The sequence below is a fragment of the Castor canadensis genome, chromosome 16, assembly GCF_047511655.1.
Source record: "Castor canadensis chromosome 16, mCasCan1.hap1v2, whole genome shotgun sequence".
In the NCBI taxonomy this organism is placed as follows: domain Eukaryota; kingdom Metazoa; phylum Chordata; class Mammalia; order Rodentia; family Castoridae; genus Castor; species Castor canadensis.
In genome coordinates this window covers 48,608,208-48,626,449 of record NC_133401.1, presented here as the reverse complement: position 1 = coordinate 48,626,449, position 18,242 = coordinate 48,608,208, and the positions used below count along the sequence as shown (strand labels likewise).

General features: G+C 42.7%; 1 protein-coding gene across 6 annotated transcripts in view; it reads left to right on the top strand.

Moving 5' to 3' along the window:
• Positions 1 to 17,929, top strand: part of Sema6a (semaphorin 6A) — a 122,681-nt gene extending 104,752 nt beyond the window's left edge. For all 6 annotated transcript variants that reach the window (XM_074056994.1, XM_074056998.1, XM_020171574.2 and 3 more), the window contains one exon: positions 13,673 to 17,929. In XM_074056994.1, coding sequence (XP_073913095.1) covers positions 13,673 to 14,859 — 1,187 coding nt within the window. In that variant the 3' untranslated portion in view covers positions 14,860 to 17,929. The remainder of the gene's footprint in view (positions 1 to 13,672) is intronic.
• Positions 17,930 to 18,242: the final 313 nt, after the last annotated feature.

Genomic DNA, 18,242 nt, shown 5'->3' with positions numbered 1-18,242 from the left:
AGAATCACTGGAAACACATTGTTGGGGAGTGGAAGAATAGGGTTTCTAGGTAAAATACAACATGCTGGTTAAATTTGATTTTCTGAATATGTTTTGTTTTGTTTTTCGGTACTACGGTTTGAAATCAGGGCTTCATTTTTTTTCTATTCAGGCACTCACCTCCAGCCGTATACCTTAATTCTTTTTTGTTTGTTTGTTTGTTTTTGTTTTTTGGTAGGACTGAGGTTTGAACTCAGGGCTTTGCACTTACAAAGCAGGCCCTCTGCCACTTGAACCAGATTCCATTCCATTTTGCTCTGGCTATTTTGGAGATGGAAGTCTCATGAACTATTTCCCCAGGCTGGCCTCAAATTGTGTGTAATCCTCCAGATCTCAGTCTCCCAAGTAGCTAGACTTACAGGAGTGAGTTACAGGCACACAGCTCTGAATACTATTTTTCAATATTTAGAAGAAACTGAATAGTTTTTAGTGTAACTATATCCTAAATATTTCATAGGATATATTTTTCTTGAAAACATCGTTTCCCTGAAGTTTAAATTTAACCCAAGTATCCTGCATAGTTTTTCTACCTGACTCCTCTTGAGGAAACTGTTCATAACATATTCGGTGGGGGCATAAGATCTGACTCTAGGTTACATTTGTCCTTTACTTATCTCAGAACTCTAAACTAACTCATATCAGAGAAGTAAAAAAAAAAAATCACCTAATGAAATATATTCTTATCAAATTTAATTTCATAAGATGATCACCAAAAGTTACATATAGGTTTGAAATATGACAAAGTAATTTAAAAGATTGTCACTAAAAGTAGGCTTTTACATGCTATTGTTAAGTGAGGAAGGCTCAGAATTCAAATAGTTCCTGAAGAAAAACACCATTAAAACTGTTGGTTCTTGCTAGAGGCAAGGTTCAAGTGGTAGAGCACCTGTGTAGCGAACATGGGACCCTGAGTTCAAACCCCACTACCGTCAAAAAAATAAAAAAGGAGCTGGGAGAGCAAGTAAGTGGTAGTGTGCTTGCCTAACATGTGTAAGATTCTGGGTTCAACCCCCAGCTGTTGGGGGGAAAAAACACACCATTGGTTCTTTTTAATCTTATTTGACCTCAAGTGTTTATCAACTGCTACGTTAACCATATGTATTTTGGGTCTCATTTTAAGGGCTTTTGGGAAGAAGAACTAAAATCCAGGAAGCACTAGAAAATGATAGTCTAATGATGGTTATGTTAACTCTGGTCCCAAAGAAAGGCCAAGCAGCAAACTTCCCTGTGTTTTTTTCCTCCTGCATTCAGCAGACATTCAGCAAACATATGCTACTTACAAATTCAAATTCAACCTAAGCCTGAACCCAAGTGTGGCAGGGGCAATGTCCAGGTGATCCCCAGTCTCACTGCAGGGACAGAAGCAAGTCTGAGTAAGAGAAGTTAAGGAAAGAGGGGAAGAAAGATCACAGAGGAGGTAAAACAGAGATACCACTGGTTCCAAGTGGGGGCAGGGAACAGCTTCACAAAGCATGAAGGAAAGGTTGGGTTTCAGAGGCAGAAGGAGGAGAATGTTCCAAGCAGAATAAATTGTACAACCAAGACACAAAGCTGTAAAAGTAGTGTGATGATAAACAGGTCAGTCACGTAGGGTAACAAAGTACACAGAGGGTTGGAATGGGAAATGGGACCCAATGGTAGTCTTGCACCTGAACATCAAGCTAAGGAGTTTTGACTTTAGCTGCAGGCAGTGCAGGATAGAAGGAAAGATGGTGGGAAGACAGGACGTCAAGGAGGGGGAAGGAAAGAAAAGACAAAGATTAGAGAGAAGCAAGTGATATATAGTAGGCTGATTGTTCAATTATCTGAGGTTATTAATTCCATAGACACAGTGAATTTGGAAAATAGAACATCACATCAGTGTTGGATTTAAAGTGTCTGTTGCTACACATGACCGACATTTTCCTGTAGATGTGCTTTACAAAACTGAGAACTTTATCCCAGGTAAAACCCAAGGCAAACAGGATTCCAACCCAGAGCTTCTGTCACGTTAGTTCAAACACTGGCCTTGCATAGTACAGGAAGATTGCTTCACCTTAGCACCACTTGAAATCAGTAGGGTTGAGAAATAAGTGATATAATTCAGGGGATACCCTCCCTTTTTACTGTATTAAGTCCTTGTCACCTACCAGAAAGAGAATCTACTTATGGTCTCTGATTGTTTCTTGGGGGACTGAGGAAAGTGATGAGTGGCAGATCAAGGGCTGGGCTGTCATACATGATGGGAAAGCCGCCCACATGCATGGGAGCCAGGGAGGAGGTGAGCACCCAGAACCCATGTGAGCATTGGAGGTTGTTTTTTAGATTTGATTTACAGATTTGATTTAATTACTTTTGTATCCTCTTGACAACTTGTTGGATCTATCTAAGGTCTTGATGAGATTATTGTGGAAAGAGTAGAAAAAAAAATTAAATGCCAGCATGTAGAAAGTTGTTTCATCTCCCTGCCTGCCCTAATCTGTTCACCATTTGAATTTTAAGAGATTTCCCACTAAACCTCTTTTTTTCCCATCTACTTTAAATTTTCTCAAAAGATGAAGGGCTTAAATCATGATTATGGAGGCTTGAACTTTTACTTTTAAAACACCAACTTGAACCTTGGAGTATTAAAAAGAAACAAATTCACCTTTCTGGAGGTGTATCATACCTTTAATCCATAGCTGCTTCTCCAAGCCCTATCATTCTTGAAATGATACCTTACCCCACCCTTTTCCCCCTCAATCTCTTTTTTTCCCATTCTCTCCCATCTTTTGTACAAAAACACACATAGTGACAAAGTTTTCTGACAGCTTAATGGAACTTTCGAGGACTCCAGGGACTAGGTTAGGCTTGATCTTATTAACAGAACATCTGGAGTCTTTACGAACTTGCTCTGTAATTGATTCAACTGCTCTGTGTTCATCTAGATTCTCTGTTGTCCTTGTAATAAAATTGTGAGGAGTCAATTTGCAGTTTGGATCCTGTGCAATCATGGGGAAATCATATTAGTTTGTTCTCCAAACTTTCTTTCTGATGGCCTACCTTCATGAAGTTTTACCGTGCAAACCTCAGTGTTTCCTAGAAAGACTGGGCTGTAGAGGGAAAAAATAGATGCCAAGTAATTTCCCGAGGATAGCTTCTCTTTTCTCAACATTACACATGTGTAGAACTGGTCTCCAGCTCTGCAGGACTTACCCAAAACACATAATGTGGATAGTTGCCCTAGAGAGAAAGGGAATGAAAAACTGTATTCACATGCTGGTCCCAGAGAGATAAAGGCTGTACAGTGACAGTTGAACCCTTGAAAAGTGTACAGACAGCTGGGGGGGGCTGGAAGGAGTCAGGTGAGCCTCATGATATGTAAATCTCTTAGCACTTTAAATCTCAAAAAGGCCCTGAAGTGAGCTAGTACAGTGTCTCTGGGCATATGCAAATATACTGGGTGCACAGGAGATGGAAGCTTTATCAATGTCAGAAAGCCAATTCCAGGCGCGATGAAGGTTTGTCATCTTTAATTAATATTTCTTAAGCTGTTAAGTCTACAGCTTGGGAAATATCTTTGCAAAGTGATTCATTTTTAATGGAGGAATAGGAATTCTCACATTCCAATTACTTTTTAAAGTTCATATTTTTTAAAAGGATGCATTCCTTTTCAAACGTATAACTCCAATTTCTTTTCTTCACTGAAGTCAAGAGTCTGTCCTTATGAACTCCATAGAAATAATGAAAGCTCAGCATAGACAGCCACTGACAAGGCTTTATCAGGAGTGAAAATGGTGTCAAGAAATTTATAGGGCTGCACACCGCATTATGTCTAACCTTTTGGACATATTAAAGCATGTCATTTTCATTCATAGAGCCTCCTATTATTCATAAATAATAGATAACACTGGACACATTCATGGGACATTTGTTAAGGTAATAAATATACCCTGAGTGCTGATCAGCCTCGTGCTCTATCATTTAAAGGCACACAACAGAAACTTAATGTAACTCTAAATGTCTTACGTAATTCTGTGGATTTGCAGATTCAGTTCAAGTCAGCAGATCTTGAAGTGCCAGGCTCTGTTGAGTGCACTGTTGTGCTAGGCATTTTTATTATCATAAAGCAGAACCATAGCACAGGGAATGAAACTTGAGCTCAAGCCCCTCCTTTTGTTCAGGAATATAAAAGAACCTTCCTGAGTCTCTTTTCTCTTGTCTGGTTATGACAGAGGAAGGGGGGAAGGTTTTAGCATCCCCTGAGCCTATCAATGTTGCTTGATGGCTTGAGTTGAGTTTAAGGGGCTGATTTTGAGATGACTTTATATACTGGACTTTCAAGGGGACTACTTTCTCTATCCAATGGTGACTTCTTCAAGCAATCTGCCTTTTCTGCCCCTGGGATCCAATCATAATTGGATTGATCCAATCTAAGACACATTTGAGGTCTGCAGTTCCAACCACTACCCAATGGTCATTGTTATAGAGATTGGGAACATCAGAAACTTCTCTCCGTGTCTTCATGACAGGCCGACTAAGGACACCACAGGCATTTTTCTAGCAGCCTTGGTGCTAGCAAGTTGGTTTATGTTTCCTACTACTGAAGTAATAGCATAGTATTTTTAGATCGTAGGTCACACTTTTGTGCAGTACCAGGGGAAAGTGGGCAGGATTTTATCTCTTTCCAATAAAATAACATCAATTTTTTTGTCTTTGTCAGAGCAGGGTAACCAGTGTAAAGAGATTATTTATGTCACTTATTAAAGACTCCTACTTTGACCACCAAGGAAGACTTGGTGCACCTACTTAATGTGTTTTACAAATCATTTTGGAAGTCTGGCTTGGACTTAGATGCATTTTTTAGAATATTTATTGATGACATTTAAGACCGTGCTCTCACACTTTAGTGAACCTAAAAATCATCTGGAAGCCTTGTTAAAACTCAGGTTTCTGGGCCAAACCCAGAGATTCTGATGCAGAAGGTCTGGGTAGGACCTAAGAATCTATTGTCCCTAACAAATTCCAGGTGAGGCTAATACTCTGTAGTACTGACTCAAGACACTGTCCAAGCTGCTGATGGGCTTTCTATTTGAAGCTCACTAGCCAAGACTTCTGTTGTTATATTTTTAAATCCTTTTTTTTCCACTCTTGACTAACACAATTGGGCTGTACTAGAGTGTTGCCTTTAATGTAGTCAGGCTTGGACCATGTACAAGGCAGGCAACTTGTCAGAAATTCTAGAAATCCTGCCACTGAATTATGAATTGGAAATTACCATGCTTCCTGCTCAATGCTAACTGCTTTACATGTGCTCATTTATTGAGCCTATTTTATCCTTCCAACACCACCACACTCATCCCCTACCAGCACCTCTGGGGCTTAGAGATTGCGTGAAATGCCCAGGGTCTCACGGCTAGTTATTTTTAGAGCCAAGTCTCCAATTCTGGTGTTTATGACCTCAATGTTTACGTTCTTGACCAGCCCCAGATCCTATTTCTAGGAGGTTTAGGTTGACAGTTTGGGCAATATTAAGATAAACCTGTTTCTTCTTATTTATCTTTGTTTTGTAGAGAAAAATCAAAGCGCTGCACACAATCCAAACAAAGAATTTATGTGAATTTCACAATTTTATAAGGAGACCCTTTTCCCCATTTTGTAGCTTTGAGGCCTTATGAGAGAGCAAAGGAAGAAGATGGGACCAAAAGTTGGAAAATAGAAATGCTTTGTCTGGTTTTGTCTGGTTTGCAGGGGATCACTTAGATGTTGGGAGTCTATCCTTCTTTAGAAAGAAAATCTTGAGAATTCTGCAAAAAACTTTGCTGATCTAAAATAATCACCATACAGTGACAGTTCTAAAATACAGAACCAAAGACCAGCATTCCAGGGCATAGTCTTTAAATGGCTCTCACTCTAGACATCAATCCATGTACTAGGTATTCATTCCCACTGACAAGTCCCAAAAGTAGAGCAGTGGAAGAAGGGGGAGCCCAACTCAGAGGGAAATGAAGGCATTTCCCTGAAAAAGTGAAGTTGAGTTCCATGCTCAATTTCACTTCTCTTCCTGTGATGGCACCACAACCAAAAAAACACATCAATTTCAGAGGTGATAGAAGTGGATGTGGGTCCTTCTGCAGTCAACCACCATGAGTGTCAATGCAATATGTGAGTTTTAAAATAGCTTCTGGACAGAGGCTATTAAATAGCCAGGCCAGGAAGCTGTCTATACTTTGGCACAGTTAGCCCTACTATATTCTTCTTGAAAACCATGGCCCCTTCCAATACCTAGTCTTTAGCCTGCCAGGAAGAAAAATAAAAAGGAGAAAGAAATTTTTAAAAAGGGAAAAGTCAAGCTGTAAACTCTGAGCCCATTTCCACGGCTATTGGTGTTTCAGTTTATTCCTGGACCATCTGGCTCACATTAAGTGGTAAGACAAGAAGAAGGTTGCTTCCTGTGGAGATGACCAGAGAGGGCTCCCATTTCACTTTTGCTGTGGTCATCTCCAATGGCTGGGGTGTGGTGCTGGGGATAAATCCTCTCTATTCGGGTTTCTCCCTATTTTCTTCTCTTCTTAATGGGGATTACAGGGACCCTGTGTGGTTAGCCCTGTTGAGGCTTGGATCGCAATTAGTTTCTTCATTCATGTTGCTTTGCAGGACTGTGAGCCTAGCATTTTGTTGCAGTAAGACTTTCAAACTAGAAAATTTGGGTTGTTAGATTCCATTCACCCAAGTTGTTCTGAGGATTTCAAGGAAATTGCAGGCATGTCTTACTATAAAGCAGAATCAAGAGTCTATTTTTAGGGAATCCTACTCTGGGGCTTTTCTTGGTGTTTTGCCATCTTTCTTAGCTCTCAGACCCAACAGAAATCTTCTCTGGCTCAGCGATGAAGGAAATGTCCATCCTCCTTTTTGTCTTTGCATATTTCTCTAAAGAACACAGAGAGCTTTGTTGTCTTTGTGGTCACCGGGTCTGCTTTACACAGATGCCTATTAATCACTGCACTATGGAGACGGACACATACATCATATCACAGCAGCTCAGAAACAGGCAATTGAGTGAGTGGGGAGAGAGGCAAAAGTGCTCTCTTAACCATTTCCAGCTACTGCTGCCTGGGTCTTACACATTTGCACAGCAATTGGGGTGAGGTAGGTAGTTCTCTTCCTTGGTACTTAAGTCCATAGATGCAATTGATCTTATGACATTTTTGCTTCATATTTGATAGGGCAGATAACATTTCCCAGCTCTCTGTATAAGGGCAAGGGATAAGTACACTTGAAGATTAAGAGTTTTAATTTTCAAAACAATAATAACAATAGGCAAACTGTGTTTTTAATGAAAGGTATTATGAAACCACTAGTTTTTCAATCATGAATTTATTGTGGAGCACAGAAAGCTGGTAAGAAGATCCTTAAAACTGCAGGTAAACTGGCCAAGAACTTTCCTTTCAAAACTGACAGGTCTCATAAACATCTTTCCTGGTCCTTCAAGGCTGTTCAGAGCATTCTTTCAAATGTTGTTTCTAGCTCTTATTTTTCTTATTCTTCTTCCTCAGGTACTCATTCATTCATACATTTATTTACAGTTGGTTTGACAGATATTTACTGAGCATTTTTTGTGCCTGGGGATTCAGTGATAAATCCCTTCCTCTTACAGCAGTGTAGGAGAGGTGATTTTAGATCAGAGGAAATGCAGAGTCATGGAGACACATGGAGAAGGAAGAGTCCACCTGGTCTGAGAGCTTAGGACTTCCATATTGAAACCAAGACCTTAAAGGAAGGGTGGCTTGTGTGGGAAGGTGGGGGACATTCCAAGCAGAAGGAACAAAGGATTTTGTGAATGACCAGACCAAGACAGAGTGCAGTGCATCAGGTGGTCCACACCTAGAGTGTAAGAGACCAGAGGAGTTAGACTGGTTACCATCACTAAAAATGGTTTGCACTGTCCTCCCCTCCACTCCAGCTGAAATCCTATGTATCTTTAATGATATCTCCTAAGTAAAGCTCTTGCCCATAATTGAAGTAGAAATGAGCATTGGGCGGAATTATGTATAGGTGTCTGCCATCTTCTTGGTTTATGCCTCATTCACCTTTGTCACCCAACACCTAGTATTGTGCTTTAGTGTGCTCAGACAATGCTGAAGGCAACAGCAAAGATGCTCAGAGCGGGGCCCTTGTTAGCTGAGGAGGATGACAATAAAGATACCAAGAGGATCACAATCCAACCCCGAGTTAGAAGACATCATTTCTAGAGCCAAGTGTCCCAGAGCCTAGAGCTGGCCCCTTGCACAGATGAGGCAGCATAGAGAACACATGGACACAGCTGCCAGAAGCCATCCTTTCAATACAAAAAGTGGTGTTTGGTATTTCAGAATTCATCTACAAGGTCATCATAGAAAAATTCAGAGCTGTGTTGGGCTTCCTCTTATTTTACAGTTCATAATTGTTCTAATTTTGAATTATAGGTTACAGAGCTGGGGGGTTGGGCAGGGTCATTCATAATCTTTTTTATTGCTTTGGCCTCTAAAGTGATTCAAACTGCCTCCCAGAGGCCCCCCCACATCATCTGAAACCTCTTTCACCTCAGGGGGAAAAAAAAGCAGAGCTTCTATTCTTTCTCAGTTCTGCCAATTTAAGACATGATTTCAGAGAAATCTCTGAACCATTGCGTGCCTCTCTTCCTGCAATAGGAAGGTGGATAGAGTAACCACTTAGCACCTCATGTCTGGTGAGAAATTGCTGGTGGTTAATGAATCAATGCAAAGGATCTTTCAGATACTGTTTTCATTACTGATACCCACCTTTAATTGGTGAGAGCAGAGCTTATGGGATGGGTAGAGGAAGTCATTTCAACACCCTAGGCTGGAGAAGCCTACTCTCTTTGTCCCTCTGCAGGATGTGAGGGTACCTGAGCAGGAGAGAACCCCCTCCAACCCAGACCTTTCCACTCCCCAGGTCTCTGGCAGTGTCTGAGCAAATGCTGTTCATCTGTCTCCAGCCTATTGTCCTTCACAGAGATGCATTTGTCTCAAATCCTTCAATTCTACCACAGCACTCAGTTACAAATGACCCACTTATCCTCATTGGCCTTGGAATTATCCCAGAGCCAACTTTTCATTTTTAAACTAGTTTCTCTTACTGTTTCAAACAAATGCTGAGCACTTTTATAGATCTCTTTTGATTTGTCTGATGGATGCTACTTTTAAAATTCTATTAAATGATTGTAGATAATTCCTGTGACTTCAAAAGCAAGATTATTGTCATCCCAAAGGTCACCCACCAAAGTTTACAAGTGCATTTTCAAACATCAGCTGCAGTGTATTGAAAACCCATGCATTGGACAGTCATTTATTATTGCACAATGAAGAGTCCAGGGAGTAGCCAGGGTTATAAATGCAAATGAGTACCTGGTTCTGCCCTCAAGCAACAGACCACAGGACTGTCACTCCAACCAGTAATCTAACTCTAATTGCTGTTTTGCTCAACATTTTCCCATTTTGTTGTTTTAATTATTGCTAAACTGAGGACCCATAGGCAGTCCTAAAACAGAAGTGTTCTCTTGGCTTGCCTCAACATCTCATTTTTTGGCCACTTTTGGACAGCCCTAGGCTGGAAGCAGGGATGGACATGACTGGCCCTCAACCTTGGGAGATGGGTAGTTAAAGGAACATCTGGAGCAGCTGTGACTGTCGTTCTGATGCTCTCTATCAATCACTAGCCCACCACGAATTCTTGGTGGATTCCTTTGGTCTTCAGCTTTGTCCACCAAACTACAACATTTAAGTTCATTTGTATTCTTTCTCATTTCATCTTCTAATACCCAGAAAGTCAGTAAGAGTGTGTTAACCCCACATTTCAGATGAAAAAACTGAGACCCAGGGATGTTAAGTAAGTCACTTGCCGAAAGGTCACCCAGCCTATAGGTGGGAGCCTGAGACTTTTTGAAATGTTCTTTAGTGTGGTTTGAATCACCCCCAGTGGGCCTCTCAGACAAGCCTTTTATGTTCATGCCATCGGGATGGCCACACCCCAACATTGATTTCATCATGTCCATAGATGATGCTTTGCCCATCTTCATGATATAAACAAAGAGCTTTATTTCCAAAAATAATGTTCACCTCATCTTCAGCTGTACTTTCAATTTAACTTCTCATGTGTTTCTAACTTTGGGCATGGAGCTTCTGAGTTTGCACAAGCAGAAGAGGGAAGCCCCCTTCCTCAATGTCTAAAAGATGGAAAGATGCAGAAGGCCTTTTAAGGGCATTATTTACATAACAAAATCAGATGGAAAAAAATATGAGACACTATTTTCCTGAAAGGTCAGATCTGGATTGACTTGTTAACAACCAGAAACCTGAACTCAAATGTTACCTGCTAACAGTCTTTCCCAGCAAAAGAGCAAGTAGCCTCCAGGCTTCAGATTGAAAAAGAACACTATCTAGGAGCTAGAACAAAGGTTAAGAAACAGTGGATATGTTTGAAAATTTTGCAGTTTTCCCCATGAAACAAATTAATTGTCCTGGCCTTGTTTCTGTGCACAAGTCTCATTCTACTCACTGCACAATGGAAGCCATTATGGTAGAGGAAGAACCTTAGCACAATGAGTTACCTGGTGGGAAGATGGAGGGCCATCTTTAAAGGGCTGTCTTGCCAAGAGGCTGAGTTACAGGTGGTTCATACAGGAGAGTGGTGATTGCAGACTGGTGGGTGCCTTCTCACAGGTGGAGGTGTGTGGCCATATGACAGACATCTGATCCTATTCACCTCCTTATTGGAGATGCCTTTTGGTTCTGCAAATCTCAACAACAAAGACAAGAATTTCCTTGGGCTACTCTTGTAGTTTGCCCAGGTGCCATTCCTCACATATTACACGACAGATCACAGGGGCCCTGTGATGAGAGAAAACATTCACCTGATTATTGTGGAAGATGGGGGAGGGAGATGTCAAAGAGGGAGTCAGGACAAGGTCTGGTCTCAGTGCTCATGCCTCTCATATTCCTCCAAAACTGAGGGAACAGTTTAAATTTTACAATGTCACCATGCTAGATAGCGTTAGCTTTCTATAATGCACTCTGCCCAGTGTGACTGCCTGATAGGACTCCACCAAGTACCCACAACCATGAGCATGTAAAGTTTTACTTACCACCCACCATTAGTGGGGTCTAGCTGGTGTTATACCCCACAGAAATCAAGTCAGTGAGGAAAATTAAACTCATTTTATTCACAGTGTATACTTTTGTGTAATTACATGTAGGTAGTTAAAAATGGTTTTCAATAGAATCCTATATATATATATATAAGCAGAATTGAAGGAAAATCAGTTGCTATTTTAACTTATCAGAAAGGAAATGCAAAGTTTAGAAGAAATTTTTAATACCATATTTTCTTGGTGAGTAGGTATTAAAACAGAGTTGAATGCAAGACACCCCACCGTTTGGGGGGCTCAATACATAAAAGGTGCGAATTATATCCAAATTTCCCTGCTGTTTTTTTTTGCTTCTCAGTTTCTACTCCTTAAAAGCTCATGAAGATAAATCTGGAAATATTTGAAAAGTGTCACATTTGAAAATTACTCAGTATCTTAGCACCTTACACACTCCTTAGGGGAAATTGACTTGACTGCCCTTCCTCACCAAGGATCTTCATTTAATCACAGACTCTTATCTCAAAGAGATATTTGCTTCTCCTGCTTGGTCCTACCTTAAGTCACCATCCTTTGTCACAGGACAGTCATAGCCACACCAATCAAATGTGATGTCACAACTGAGGGAACGAGGATCCTTGAGAGAGAAAAGAGAGCAATCTCCAAGCTAAGCTTTTTGGGTTTTTAAAACCACCACCTCCATAATCAAACTATTTTAGTCAGTGGGGTTGGGGGAACAGGACAAAGCTGTATTTCCTCAAGGTCTTGGCTGTGACCTTCAAAGTATTTCAGTAGAAGTTTAAGGGTTACATGTTGTATGTGGGCTTGGGAAGGGTTACAGATTTTTATTTGCTTTCATTCTAGTTCTGTGCCACTAATACCTGCCAGTAAAATACATTAAACATATTCCAGAAAGAGTTGATTTAGTAGATGAAAAATGTGTCTCCTGAGACGAGAGGAGGTACATTTTCTGTCATGCTACGTTTCCATAATAGGAACAGTGTTTACGCTCCCCCAGCCCAGCAGAGTCTCTAATGTACGCATGTTCTCTCACTCTTCAGAGGCGGCAATGGAGGTATTTGAGCTTTTATTTTTTTGAGCTATCCGCATCAAGCACTTAAGATCTGACAATTGTGATGTGTATTCCCACTTGGTATTAAAAAATAAAAGCCTGAGTGTTTGCATTTGATTAGAGTCACTCCGCTTGGTGGCTGATTAAACAGGAACAGGAAAGCAACTTCAGAAACAGAAAAGCTGCATCTTGGTTAATGTAGTGTAAGATTATAGATGGGGTATAGTCATAATTTTTATTAAATTGAAGAGATTAGCTCTGCTGAAGAACCTCACAGTGACAGCCAACTCTTGAGCATGATAATGGGACCTGACACTTCTCAAACCCACTAACAGGGCCCCAAATGGTCTTTGATTCTAAATATCCTTTCAGTTCCAGAAGGAGAGATCTTCAAAGATTAAGCATATTTACCTGTAGTTGAGTGTGGTTTTTCTTTTTTGATGCGAAATAAGCATAAATACTGTCATCGGTGAGCCTGAGCTATTTTCTTTCACTGTAAATGACACACGCCCTCTATTCTGCAGTTTGCTCAAAAAGCAAACACTTTTCTCCAGGCAAGGGCCCTGATGGCACAAGAAAGACCCTGACTGGGAGCCTGGATTGTTGTGTGATTTGTTTATTTAACATGCATAAAATTGTTGCCTCTCTTCCAGTTTCAAAATATCTCAGTTATCCTAATTCTTTGGGGGGAAGATGGAAAACAGATGAAGAGGGAAAGAGAGATAAAATTTGAAAGCCCAAACCTGCAGCAGTATTCCATAGAGTGGAGCAAGTATTAGGGAGAGTGCAGAACAGAACACAAAGACAGCAACAAATGAGGTGGATTTGCACACATCCCAGGGAAGGCAGGGATGAGTGGGTGGTGGGGGTTGGGGAGGCTTAATTAGTTAATGTTTGCCAAGCTGAGCCCTGAAGACAAGCTATACAGAGGTGCCATTGTCACTTATTACTGTTATTAATTAACAGGGTGAATGCCAAGTGACAATAATAAGCCTCACTGTGCGTTCATTTTTTTTTTATATTGTTGTGCTGGGTGAGGGTACATTGTGGGATTTACAAAAGTTTTTACAATATTTCATAGTTGAATCCACCCCCTCCATCATTCTCCTTTGCCCCCCTCCTCCCATTCCTGGAATAGTTTCAACAGGTATCATTTTTGCATTTTCATACATGTGTACACATTTTTGTACCTTATTCACCCTCCTACCCCCTTTCCCCACCTCCTCTCCCCCTCTCACTGGTACCAACCCCGCCTGGACAGGATGTGTTCACCCGTCCTGTTTTCAGATTTTGTAGAGTAAAAGGAAAAAAAATGACTTTTTTGCTTGTTTGAGATAAAGATAGCTCCACAGGGAGCTTCCTTGTGATATTTCCATGTATGTATGTATTATAACCCAAATTGGTTCATCTCCTCGATTTTTCTTCATTTCTTAACACTGTGTGTGATTACCTGTTTGCAGGAGTGATCCGGGAAAGTTACCTCAAAGGCCACGACCAACTGGTTCCTGTCACACTCCTGGCCATTGCTGTCATCCTGGCTTTTGTCATGGGGGCCGTCTTCTCGGGCATCGTGGTGTACTGTGTCTGTGACCACCGGCGCAAGGACGTGGCTGGGATGCAGCGCAAGGAGAAGGAGCTGGCACACTCGCGCCGGGGCTCTATGAGCAGTGTCACCAAGCTCAGTGGCCTCTTTGGGGACAGCCAGTCTAAAGAACCGAAGCCAGAGGCCATCCTCACCCCGCTCATGCACAACGGCAAGCTCGCCACGCCAGGCAGCACGGCCAAAATGCTCATCAAGGCAGAGCAGCACCACCTGGACCTGGCAGCTTTGCCCACACCCGAGTCCACCCCGACCCTGCAGCAGAAGCGCAAACCGGCCCGTGGCAGCCGCGAGTGGGAGAGGAACCAGAACCTCATCAATGCTTGTGCCAAGGACATGCCACCCATGGGCTCCCCAGTGATCCCCACCGACCTGCCCCTGCGCGCATCCCCAAGCCACATCCCCAGCGTGGTGGTGCTGCCCATCACGCAACAGGGCTACCCGCACGAGTATGTGGAGCAGCCCAAGATGAGCGAGGTGGCCCAGATGGCCCTGGATGAGCAGGCAGCCACCCTGGAGTATAAAACCATCAAGGAGCATCTGAGCAGCAAGAGCCCCAACCACGGAGTAAACCTGGTGGAGAACCTGGACAGCCTGCCCCCTAAAGTCCCACAGCGCGAGGCCTCCTTGGGTCCCCCCGGGACCTCGCTGTCCCAGAAGCGGCTGGAAGTGCACCACACCTCCTCCTACGGCCTTGACTATAAGAGGAGCTACCCTACGAACTCGCTCACCAGGAGCCACCAGGCCACCACCCTCAAAAGAAACAATACTAACTCGTCCAATTCCTCCCACCTCACCAGAAACCAGAGCTTTGGCCGGGGGGACAACCCGCCCCCCGCCCCACAGAGGGTGGACTCGATCCAGGTGCACAGCCCGCAGCCCTCAGGCCAGGCGGGGACTGTCTCCAGGCAGCCCAGCCTCAACGCCTACAGTTCACTGACCAGGTCCGGGCTGAAGCGAACCCCCTCGCTTAAGCCCGACGTGCCCCCCAAGCCTTCCTTTGCCCCCCTCTCCACATCCATGAAGCCCAATGACGCGTGTACATAATCCCGGGGGAGGGGGCGACCAGTGAATCAGCAGGCAAGGCCAGGCGCCCACAGCGCACCAAGCTTTCCAACTGCTCGAGTGTGCACCCGACCAAGATGGCCCGTGGCAGAGCTGAGGACACTGGGTCCTCCTCTCTGGGACACAGGGGTACTCTGGAAAATGGGGCCACGTGGTTTGGTGAAGGTTTTGCAACCGCGGGGCTCACCTCTCCCAACACACTACAGCAGGTCGGACCCCCAAAAAACTTCAGTATCATCACAAACATGAGCCAAAAGCACATCCCCACCCCATCTTCTCATGCACACAGACACATGCACACACACACACACACATATGCACATGACACACACATGCACACAACACACCCACCCATACCCACAACCCTCGCAGAAGTGAACTGCAGCCTTTTGTCCATGACTGCACAGGGGCGTTGCCAAACTTGGGCTAGCGTTCCAAACTGCAAAACACAGATACACTTTTAAAAATCATGAAAATTTCAAAAAGACAAAAAAAGAATTCATTGACAATTCTAACTGAGACTTTTAACAATGGCAGAAGTTTACTATGCGCAGATACTGTGAAACGCCCACCAGTGTTACATACAGCTTTCTGTTCTAGCAGATAAATAAATCCCACGTGGGGCCACTGTGTCATAGGTTTCTGCCCCTCTCTTTTAATGAAATAACGCGACCGTTAACGCAAGTAACTCTATTTATTGTTCACCCTCTTTTTCCTTAAGGAAAGAACTCTTCCATGCATCCTCCTATGAACAGCTCTTCTGAAACCCATTGAAAGTTAAACTATTTAACGTGAAATCCATTAACTGGAATAATTGAGTTTCTTTATTTTTACAATAAATTCACTGAGTAAGTAAGATGGAGCTGGAATTCTGAGCTTTCTGTTTGGACTGTCTGGTCGGTAGCTAACGGAAACTGTTAAGAGGGGGATATTTATTTAAATCAACCAGTTAATTTGTTGATCAGGTCTCTGGTCTCTAACATGCAAAAAAAATTAATGTTTAAAAGTCCTTCCAGATCCTAACTTCTAAAGCAACCAGGAGAGAAGCTTCTAGAATGGCACGTTGTGTCCCTCTGCCTCCAACATGGCTTTGTCAGTGGTTCCTACTTTCTGTGAAGGCACCAACTTTCAATACCCCCATCTCATTTCACCTTGCATGTGAGACAGCAAGCCAAATCCACAAACGGTGTGAACTAATTAATATGCTGGCTGCTACCTTGCATAAATTAATGGTTTGCTCACACGGGTTCTTCGTGGGGTTACATCTGTGAATAGCCTGTTTTCCACACTGTAAATTTGTGCCTTACACCCTGAGTTGTGTACACTTGTAAACTGTCATTATGATCATTTCCCCCTTTTCTTTTTGAAATAAATATTTATTTAATCCTCCCTCCCCCCTCCTCCACCCTCTCTCCATCCCTCTGGAAGATTGAGTCAAGCAGATGGAAGAAGAATACAGGACGGTGATTGTAATGCCACAGCCTGGGAGCACCGGGTGGTACCACATCCTCCAATTCTCACTGCCTTCTAGCTGTGCCAACTCAAACCACCCTTTGGCTGTGCTGCCAAACATGGACCCCAGTGTTGTGGGTGACAAATCCCCTTCCTCCAGAGCTCCCTTCTTCCCTTGAATTCCCACATCATTTCAATATGGTGATGTTCTCATTAGCCAGCAAGAAAGAGGCTAATGTCCCACCTCTCATCTCTGCTGTGCCCACAGGCTGGCGAACACACTCTGTGGTTGGGCAGGCACCTGCAAGGAGTCTCCAAGCCGGGCTGGGCGCTCAGCACACCCATGCAATGCACACAGAAACAACATGAAAATAAATGCAGACAGGCTGGTCCCTGCCATGATGAATGAGTAACTCCAAGTACAAGACCAAGCACAAAGGATGATGCAAAAACGCTGACTGGGGCAGAAGCTTTTCCATTTTTTTTTAATTTTCTTTATCCTTTTGTTGTTTGTAGGGAAGGGGTTGTGTGGTGTGTTTCTCTCCCCTTAGTTTTCATTTACCGGAGTACACAGAAGGAACCTTCGTTTACTTTCTCATGAACAAAAGAATTGTCAACATACTGTAAAACAAGAGCATTGTTTTTAGTGTTTTATTTTAAACAGTTAAACAGTGTATTTGGTGGTCTCTGTCTTCTTTTTATTCCCAATTGGATCTTTTGGGTTTAGTTTTGTCTTTAAAAATAAAATAAAAAAAGAAAAGCTTTCAGCAAAAGACTGACAAGGACAGTTTTGAGTTGGTTAGTGGCAAAGTGGTGATTCCCCATCAGAGCGGTCACCTTGAGCCCTGAATGTGCACCTGACAGCAAATGCACACACAGCCATTTGTTCCAAGAGTCCCTTGCAGATTGGCTGATGTTTGGGTTAGGTGGTAGTTGTTTTGTTGTTTTGTTTTTTTTAGTGGGTCAATATTCATGTTCTGTGAACTCTGTACCCTAAAACCATAGTCTTTTCTCGAAACAGATACTATTTCCCCTGCCTTTTCTTTACTAATGCAGATGTTAGGAAGGAATGGGTATCTCCCTGTTACCTTCTCCCCAAGCTTGACTTCCAAGAGTATTGACGTGTGGCACACACCCACGCACTTGAGTACACCCTGGTGCCCATGTTTGTGGGCCTCATCGCCTCAGTTGTGTTAAGGAGACCTGTGTCAAAACCCACATCCCATCATCCCACAACCCATTACTTGTGGTGTTAACTCTCCCATGCCCACATGTATTGGCCTGGTCTTCTACATTGAAGTGTTTCCCTTTTTTTTCTCACCATGTGTCGGGGGAGGGCCCATAACCCAAGTGTGCCTTTTGCTTTGCACCCTTGCTAGACGCTGTAGATGCAACAAATCCAGATTTATATTTGTTGTAAAGTTGTAAAACGATTGTGATGTCACCAATTTTCCTTCAGTCTCCACATCCCCTAACATCTGATTCACAACTTAATGTATGTTGTAAAAAGAGAGAGAGAAAAGAAAAGGAAAATAAGAAAAGAAGCAAGGAAAAGGCTCTTTATTACTTAAAAGTAATAAAACCGGACTGTTCTACGTTATCTTTTGTGTCCTGAATTCTTAATTTTTTTCTTGTAGTCACTTTACTCACTGATGCTCTTTCAGGGTACTATTCTTTTAGGATGCCATCTCTATCTCTAACTGGTTTCCCAAGCATCAATAACTATGTAGTTAGACACATTTATTTGCAATATATTCACTCTGCCCCACCCACCCATCCACCCACACACACACACACACACACACACACACACACACGTGCGCACACACACCCAACTTAGCCGTGGGTTTTCTCTGTCTGCACCCAGCCTGGAGCAGGATTTTAGCAGAAGCCACCAGTAATTAAAAAGCAGA